The sequence below is a fragment of the Anoplopoma fimbria genome, chromosome 3 (assembly GCF_027596085.1).
Source record: "Anoplopoma fimbria isolate UVic2021 breed Golden Eagle Sablefish chromosome 3, Afim_UVic_2022, whole genome shotgun sequence".
In the NCBI taxonomy this organism is placed as follows: domain Eukaryota; kingdom Metazoa; phylum Chordata; class Actinopteri; order Perciformes; family Anoplopomatidae; genus Anoplopoma; species Anoplopoma fimbria.
In genome coordinates this window covers 16,755,639-16,764,826 of record NC_072451.1, presented here as the reverse complement: position 1 = coordinate 16,764,826, position 9,188 = coordinate 16,755,639, and the positions used below count along the sequence as shown (strand labels likewise).

At 40.3% G+C, this 9,188-nt stretch overlaps 1 protein-coding gene across 3 annotated transcripts in view; it reads left to right on the top strand.

Annotated features, from left to right (window-relative positions):
- Positions 1–6,083: 6,083 nt before the first annotated feature.
- The window catches only part of pbx1a (pre-B-cell leukemia homeobox 1a), a 47,452-nt gene continuing 44,347 nt past the window's right edge, over positions 6,084–9,188 (top strand). For all 3 annotated transcript variants that reach the window (XM_054625716.1, XM_054625707.1, XM_054625699.1), the window contains exons 1-2: positions 6,084–6,372; positions 7,140–7,213. In XM_054625716.1, the coding sequence (XP_054481691.1) occupies positions 6,185–6,372; positions 7,140–7,213 (262 nt within the window). In that variant the 5' untranslated portion in view covers positions 6,084–6,184. The remainder of the gene's footprint in view (positions 6,373–7,139; positions 7,214–9,188) is intronic.

Sequence of the window (9,188 nt, the reverse complement as noted above, 5' to 3'; positions counted from 1 at the left end):
TGGGTTTTTAGCTTTTATTATAAAACATTCATCTCCTCAACCCTCACCATGCGTGTGTTTGTGTGTGTATCTGCGTGTGCTTGTGTGTGAGGATGCGTCACTTGTATCACTTGACATTTGGCTCCCCTTTTATCCTGTTCCAAGGATAGTAAGTCAAATTCTATGTGACAGGTCAACCCCTTCATATCAGTCATCCTTCACCCTGACCCAGCCTCAGCTGCACAAAGGCACATCCACGCTAAAAATGATCATTGGCTACAAGATACCGGCAAATCCTGCTGGGCTAAAGGCAGAAATTTTGTTTACTCAAACTAACAAGGAAATGCAGCACAAAATCTCCATCTTAACCAAAAATGTAATTTCCTTAAAGGAAGGCACAGAGACCGAGGCAGCATCAGTTCACCTGTTTTACAGAAAGAATATTTTATTTAAAAAAGATTTCTGGAATTAAGTTTCAGGAAAGATGAAGCAATAATCTTCATCTCCAGGTGGTTACTGAGAAAACTGCAATCATATTCATTGCCAGAACTAAATTAAAGGGGCACTACGCCAACTTTACACATGAAGATTCACCATGATGAGTAGTCCAGCCTGTGAAAATGGTGTATTATGTTTTTTGTTGCTGTTAAGAGAGTTTTTTAGAAAATAATCCGGATCATCATGAGGCTTCAGCTTTGTGACTACACATTTTTAGTAGAAAGCCTGAAATATAAACTGGTGGCTTCAGACTCGACAAAGAATGTCTAATGAAAGATGCTTTTCTGTTTCATTATGGTGATAGAACTTTTTCACAGTTGACATTTTGAGTTGTCACAAGAGGAAAAGCACAAGTGTTACTACGTAATAAAAACAAGGACGGCTCGGTTCTGATCAAGTGTCCCAGGAAGTCAAGACAGTGTGACAGTGAGCCAGCATCAAGGAACCCGAGAACAATGCTTGGCTATGAGACAGTTTGGGATATCGGCCACTCTCTGTTCGTCAGTATCATGTTGCGCTCTCATTAACAATCATTACAAAAGGAGCGGCTGTGAAAAGATGAATATGTTTTCTGAGCTTCACAAACATACTAAACTGACTCTCTACATTATCAGAGCTTGATCCATTTCACTTACACTTTCGACTAGGACGTCCCCGGAAAACCTCAGAAGGAAGACATTCAGGTGGCATCCAGATTAGATGTCCGAACCTCCTCAGTTGACCTCTTTCTCCCTCTGAATGTCTGAGCTCCTCACCTTCTCCCCAAGGCTGAGCCCAACCACCTTATGAAGGAAGCTCATTTTGGCTGCTTGTATCTGAGATCTCATTCATTCAGTGACCAAAGGTACTGACCATCGGTGAGGGTTGGAACATAGATTTACTGGTAAATCGAGAGCTTTGCCGTCTGTCTTTGTTCCCTCTTTACATCAACGGTACGGTTCAATGTATGCATCACTGCTGGCTGAGAAACCAGACACTCTACTCCCTCCGACTCACAAACAAAATGGAACCTGACGGAGGCCAGCACCCACTGGAAATTTTGTTTTGTTTTGTCTTTGTTTTACTCTGTGTCGAGTATACAGACACAGCTCTCACTTTGGTAATACAAAAATCGGATGGTTCTTGGTAAATGACCCGGCACCCAATTCAAGGATATCGATCTAAGGTTCAATAATCGATTGGAGCCTCCTTTCTAGCAAACTACAATTAACTTTATAGACTGTCTAGAAAATCATATCATTAAAATGATGTTACGCCATTAATGTAAGCGGGAGCCAAGGACCCCAGACCCTGAAACTGAAGTTTCTAAATGGAATTCAGCAATCTTAATTTTATTATTATTGGACTATAGGATCCAGAATGTTTGGACTTTGACCTACACTGAGGAATAAATGTATAAAGCATTTAAGACTAAAAGGATATCTCGACCTCTGCTGCGTCACTTTTGACAGTGAATATGTCTCTTGCAACTCCCCAACTTTATGGAGTTGCGATACTAAATCTCTGTGTCAACCTTTTAATGGGATGATTTATATACAGCATCACATTAATGACTGGGCAGCTGCAGGTTTTGCTCTCTACCTCAGGTTTGTTTCAAGTACCTCTTATGCTCAAAAGCTAATCTGAGGAGCAAAGAAACCAGAACTTGTGGGTATTTAATTTATCTGGAGTTCAGAGGAGGATGAGCAGAGGCAGGCCAAGGGCTTGGAAATGCTGACTCGACTCCCGTTGCTTAATCTATCTGAGGTGTGATTAAAGTTTAATTCGTGCCCATCTCCTAATGCCGGCCGATGTGTTTGTTCTTCAGCAGTGGGTCGGTGAGTAGTTTCAAGCTGAGCCCAGGTCTTTTCTCTCTGTCTGGGCCTCACTTTATTCATGCCTGAGGGACGCCAAGAGCTGCAAACAACTGAATTTTTCATCAAGGTTACTTCCTGGAGAGATGTGCCATGCAGTTGCTGCTTTCTCCACGGTGTGTTCCTAGCTCATACATAACTTACCCTGCTCTGACCTGCAGCTCTCTATGGGAGGAGTTGTTTGACCCTGGTCCAGATAGGAGAATGTGTGTTGTGGAGTCAGTATTTGTTTATTGGTAATGAAGCTTGGAGTATTGAGGTTTGATTAGACTATAAGATATCTGGTAACACATTATTTATATTATATATATTTATATTTCTAACTCCCAATTCAGCATTTATAAGCAGTGTAGTTTATTAACACTTAATAAATGCTTAATAAAACACTGTTATATGTATACAAATAAAAATAAAACATTTTGGTCACTTATGATTATTCAACAACTTAAACACTTTTTATGAGGCTACCCAAAAAAAGTTAATGAATGCTTGATTACATAACATAGTTATGCAATGATGTTTCTTGAGTTTTGAACACATTTATCAACAGTTTTAAAACTGCTTGTGAATGATTTGGACATTTGGACTTGGTGAAGAGTGCCATATGCTTTTTACAGCTACGTTATAAGTTATCAAGCGTTAATAGCTGACAAATTCATTATTAAAAAGAAAGATAAATGTTACAAAAATGATTTAAGAACAAAATATCGTTATATCTTCTTTACAGCTATGTTTAAGCCTGTTATAGTCTGTTGTAAGACGAGAGAGAGGAGTAAGGCACACCAGTGTTGGAGAGGTGCTGACCACAGTTAATAATTTACAAACGTTTCGACATGACAGTTTTCTCCAGGGTATTCCCTATACCCTTTTTTTTTTTGCATCATGGATACGAGTGTGACTGTTTTCCTTCACATATAATGTGTCAAGGAATTCTGTTCTGCTTATTGTTGTTGAATTGGGTTGACCATCCAAACACATTACATAAGTCCTTACATTATTTTTTAGTTTAGGTGGCTTGTGGGAAAAATCAAGACAAAAGCAGCCATTTTCTTATAATAAATCTAGCATCATCTATGGTACATTCTGCCTTCTTCCATATTCATTAGAGCAGCCTCACTGGATGATGGTAAACACAACACAGCTCAACAAACTCAACTAGTTCACATATCTTTTGGGGATTCGACGTGCATGGCATTAACATTTTTAGTCTCTGAAAAACAACTCTGCAACTTCTGGAGAAAAACATCTACTATTTATACGAATATTTTTACATCAAAATTCATTTGCAATTCTAATCAAATCCCACTTTTTCTTTTTTATTTGCAGCATTATTAATGCCGCAACAACACATTTGCTTTTAATGGAGGGAAAATATGCCATGTCAGATGATTCTTTTTCTCTTTCATCAACGCTGCAAATGCTGCCTTTTCTGAAATACAGCAATCAAAGCCACAAACAAGGTCTTATTTATTCTATTCAGAATAAGGTATGGATTTGAAGAACCAACCTAACAGAGTGTGGTTTTATATGCACTGTTTTGTAGACGAATCATTTGGTGAAAATTAAAGTATAACGTGGTATTTGATGTGTCTGATTAAAATGTATTTTCACATTTCAGAGTATGCATGTTTTCAACTGAACCATCATGTCCTTCGTAAAGGTCTACGACACAGAGATACTCCTCCGTCATTATGACCCTGTTAAATAGGGTATAAAATAAAGCAGAATGGCTGTTGGACTGCAGACTTCCATTTCAGGGCTGTACTGTGCAGTCTTGCAGCTCCTTAGTGTCAGACATTATCACCACCACTACCCTCAACCTCACCCTGCCCCTTGTGACAATTACTGCCCTACCTCCCTATTCAGCACGTAATGAGAAAACTGACTGATCGATTTCTGTCCGGCCAGTAAAAGAAGCGAAGGAAACAGTTGAATAGAGCAGAGACCAGACTCTGAGCCACAGAACTGCAACATGCCCATAGTATGATTTATTTATTTTTTTGTGTTAATTGGGGATAAATTGTATATATATATATATATATATATATAAGCATATATTACATGTTTGATTCAAATTGCACTTACAGGTCTGGTTTAAGGCTGCAACTAAGAATTCTTTTTTTCATCTTTGAATCATCTGCTGGCTGTTTTTTTCTGATTAATTGATTAATGTTTTCGTCTATAAAATATAAAAAGGCACCTCGTTGATATCTTCAAATTGCTTGACTGACCAACAGTCCAAAAACAAAAAACATCGACATTTTCATGGCATAGAATACCAAGAAATCCTTCAAATATTCACATTTGATTAGCTGGAACTGGTGAATTATTGGCTTATTTGCTATTCAAAAAAAAAAAATCACAAAATTCTCCACCAATTTAGCATTGCACTTCAATAACATTGTCAGACTCACAATGGTTTGTTTAAATAAAAAAAGGGTCAAACTTGATGCAGCAGAACCAAAGATGTAGGCTATGGTCTTTTTCACATTCTTGTACCTTTTCAAAACCTGGTGCCTTCATTACCCACAATGTAACTCATCTGCTAACAGTTTGGCTGGAGATTTGGATTTGTTATGCTAGCAGCGGAAAGTGTAGCCTCGTGTCACTAGCCTGGAGCAGGGCTGCAGAGGTCTAAGCATAAAACTAAGACCCAACCACCGATGACTCAAGTGACATCACTTGAGGCAATTAGTCAGATTTTGCACAGCTCCCCCTGGAGCCTGAAAAAAGACTTTATACAACGTTTTTATCACATTTGCAGTAGTCCTCCTCCAAGATGTGGAAACAGAAAAAAATGGTGGAGTTCCCCTTTAATCAATTATGAAAATAGTTGTCTCAGGATGTTTAAACACAGCTTAGACTGGGCCACCAGTACATTTGCTGTAACGACGGCTGTGGTCCCGTGTTACAACAAAAGGCTTGTAAAAGTGCTCCCCACAAACTAATAAATTCATCTTGATTTATTATTCCTCTGACTGATTACAAGGATGTAAATATTCAGCTGGAAAATATATAGTCAGGGGTGACAGAGTGTCTCCCACAAGCACCACCATGCTGTCCTGTTGGGTCAGAGCTTCACTGCCACTCACAATTATTTATTAGGCTACATATTCACTCTCTATCCATCACTGTATAGCCACCCGGTCCGGTCACATCTCTTTATGTTTATTACAGTGTCCCACCTTCCCGGGGAGGATGATTGACGTTTTCGGAGAGGACCGAGGTGGGACTTGCGCGCTCCTTCTTCCTCCAATCGTGGCTCGAGGGGCGGAGGCTTTTCCATCCATACTCTGATTATGAGTCAGTTACCAGACATAAGCGGAACAATAACAGTTGGTGGTTTACTTTGTATCCAAAAACCTTCAAAGGCAAGTTGAGTCCTTAGCGCATCACGCTCTTTGAGTAGACTATATCGGAGGTTTCATTTATGAGAGGAGCTCAACGCGCTCCACTTTTAATCAGATTAGGAGCCTTTAATGTTCAATCCTGCTTCTTTTTTTTTTTTTTTCTTCTTCTTCTTCCCTACAGTAGCGGTGCAGGAGTGGCTAAAGCCAAAAGCAGCGATTCAGATCAGATTTCACCTAAACCAGCTGGGAGAGACACCGAGAGAGAGAGAGAGAGAGAGAGAGAGGAGAGAGAGGGTTTGTCAGTCTCCTTCCTCCCAAATCCAGAAAAAGCTTACCAAGGAAAAAGGAGGAGTGTCGGGGCTGAGAGAGAGAGAGAGAGAGAGAGAGAGAGAGAGACGCAGAGGAATCCAGAGGAATTTCCGAGGATATTTTTCTTCTTTTTTTCCCCCTCCTCTTGATATTCAAATTTAAAAGTTGGAGGCGAGGCAGCGAGGACCGTGGTCAATGATGGACGAGCAGCCTCGGTTGATGCACTCCCACGGGGTAGGCATGGCCGGACACCCCGGCCTGGCGCAGCATATGCAGGATGGCACGGCGGGGACGGACGGAGAGGGAAGAAAGCAGGACATCGGAGACATATTACAGCAAATAATGACCATCACAGACCAAAGCTTAGACGAAGCACAGGCGAGGTGAGGCGGACACACAAAAAACCAAAACACTTGTAGTATCAATAAGCGGTAATATTAGATTGTTTGGGATGGAGGCGGTAGGTTACATTGTGGTTTTGTGCCTCTAAATGAAAGCAATTACGCCCAATGAAGTGCCGTGACTGCGCGAGAGCGAATAAAAAGACCATAGAAAAACTTGTCACGATTCGCATTTGATTATTTGAAACAACTTTTCGGTTCATATTTTTTTCATCAAAACTATTAATTATTGCATGGTAATTGTAGATTAGGATGGTTTGTTCAGAGATGTTTGAACTGAAGCAGTTTCTCAGACACTTTTACCTTGTTACAAAGGAGTTTACTTTATTAATCCTGTGCTATGATAACATGTTGCAGACCCCTTCCTATAGTGTCGACCCATTGCACTAACAGTCATTTTTAAAATAATAATGCAAATTACATTTGGGGCATGTAATGGGTGTAGTGTTTCTAAGTGTTGTTGCATATTATAATATTATGGTGGGGTTTTTTTTAACTCTAATTGTGTATTTATATGACACAAATAATTGCATTCAAAGACTATGGAGTATATCGAAATATTCTTAATATTTTTATAAATAGGTTTTTATGAAAATTAGCCTGCTTGAGAAACAGCAGGAGAATCCGAGAAATAGTCTTCACTGTGATATTTTGGTGATTTAAGACTGCCCCTCTCTTTTTGTGGCTTTGTTACTATTTCCACTTGTGTGAATATTGATCTGTAAAGGGATGTCCTGTCCTCTTTTTAGGAAACATGCACTGAACTGCCACAGAATGAAACCTGCTCTCTTCAACGTCTTGTGTGAAATAAAAGAGAAAACAGGTAGGTTTTCATTTTTTATTGTTCCTTTTGTTTTGCTGGATTTTTTCTTGCACTTGCAGATGCTGTTGAGAATATTGTCAGTTTTGTGGACTAATATTGTATTCCCAGCGTCTTAGCATCACCTTTTTTCTTTATTTAGTTAAAGCAATATAGATTATGATCATTGTGACATTCCTATCTTGAGCCACTATAAATTTGTTGGGCATAAAAATAAAAAAATATTCTGATTTATGATACGTTTTCCCTGTTAGACGTCACACGCCATGCATGTGAACAGCATTGGCCCCAGATGAGGGGCTGTCATTGGACTGGAGTGTTTTCATGCCGACATTTGGGCCTATCTGGGGCTGTGCTTTCTCACCCCGCCACGTCTGTTTTCCTTGGCCAAGTTTGATGGTGTTTGCTAACTGAGCTGTTTTTTAGGCAGGTCAGAGGGATTTTCTGTTTATGTTTGCAACACGGGTCAAAGTCATGAAAAGGAATGTGTGAATTATTACTCACTTAACAGCAGATTAAAAGAAGAGCGGTTCACATGATGAAAGCCTGTGGATATTCTCTGAGGGATGTGTCAGAGCGCCGTTTGAGAGGCGGCTTTTCAAGGGAGGAAATAAAACAAAATATCCAATACAACCTTATCTGTGAACACAACGTTGAAGCTTGTCTTTGAGGTTATTGAGATAGCCTTGTCGCTTCGTCTGGTCGGTTGCATTCACAGCCATGACAGTTAAAAATAAACACAGGGTCGGTATGGAGGCAATACTATTTTCCTTAATTTTACATCTACTCTTATTCACAGACATTTCATTCTTATGAGTCAGAGTTTGGCACAGTTTTTTTCCACCCCAAAAAAAAGAAGAAGGAACAAGCAGACACTTTGGGATTTTCACCAGATTTAAAGGTTAAAGTGCTCTCTGTGAGGAGGAGGCTACAGTAAGTTGGGGCCCTGTTTTCTAAATTGCAAGGCTTGGAGAAGTGAGAGAGTAATGCCTGGCTCTTTGCAAACTGTCTGGCGTCTCCCTGGGTTCAACCAGAGTTCGTTTCCAAAAGGAAGAACAAAGTGACTTGGACCTTTTCCTGGCTTTCCCCCCCCTGCCTCTTCTCTCTTCCCACCGTTCTTGGCAACCCCGGAATTTCACAGAGCTTGTGACGAGAGAGAGGCTCCCCTCAGCCTGCAAATTAAGACCAAGTTTGGATGTGACCGTATTTCAATATAGTTTATACTCTCTCTTTTTTTCCTTTTGAAACAGCTTCTTTTTTTTTTTAACTTTAAAGTGTTTTTGAAAAACATGCACCAAACCACAAATCAGGATGCCCTAAATAACTATGTTGTTTTGACGAAGACAGAAAAGCATTTAAAAGTTAAGAATAACCCAAACAATTCATGGGAGAATCGAGCCTTAATGGCTGCCTCACTGTATCCTCCCTGTCTACGTTTGAAGAGCTGAGCTGCGGCTCATCTTCGCCCATAGGAGGTTTGTGCAGACGAAACTGAAAATCCTTTTCACTGCAGTGACAGAGAAAATGACTCAAACCTTCACCATGGCATTTACAGCCAAATGTGCTGAGTGCAGTGTATGCGAGCGGGGATACAGCCTGTAATTTGTCAGGTCTTTTTTATATTCTTTATAAAGAGTCAGCTTCCCCATGCCTTTTTTACATTGTTGCAGAGTGTCTTTGAGAACAAGTGCGAGCAGGAGACGAGTGCAGCAGTTCAGGGTTTTAAGCTTCCCCTCGACCTTTTACTGAAGAGTGGAGACATTTCTTTAGATCATATTTCATGTGTTGCATGTAGTTATTCGCGTGCGTTACGTTTACCTCTTCGTGGTACAGCGGTGGTGTGTGAGTGTTGACAGCAGCAATATGGGACATTGCAGCAACGAGGTGTCCATTGGCGAGCAGCTGACAAACAAGGCGGGAGCGCATGCCGATAGCAGACAGAGTAGGCCTTAACTGATGACCCCACCCCACCCCACTC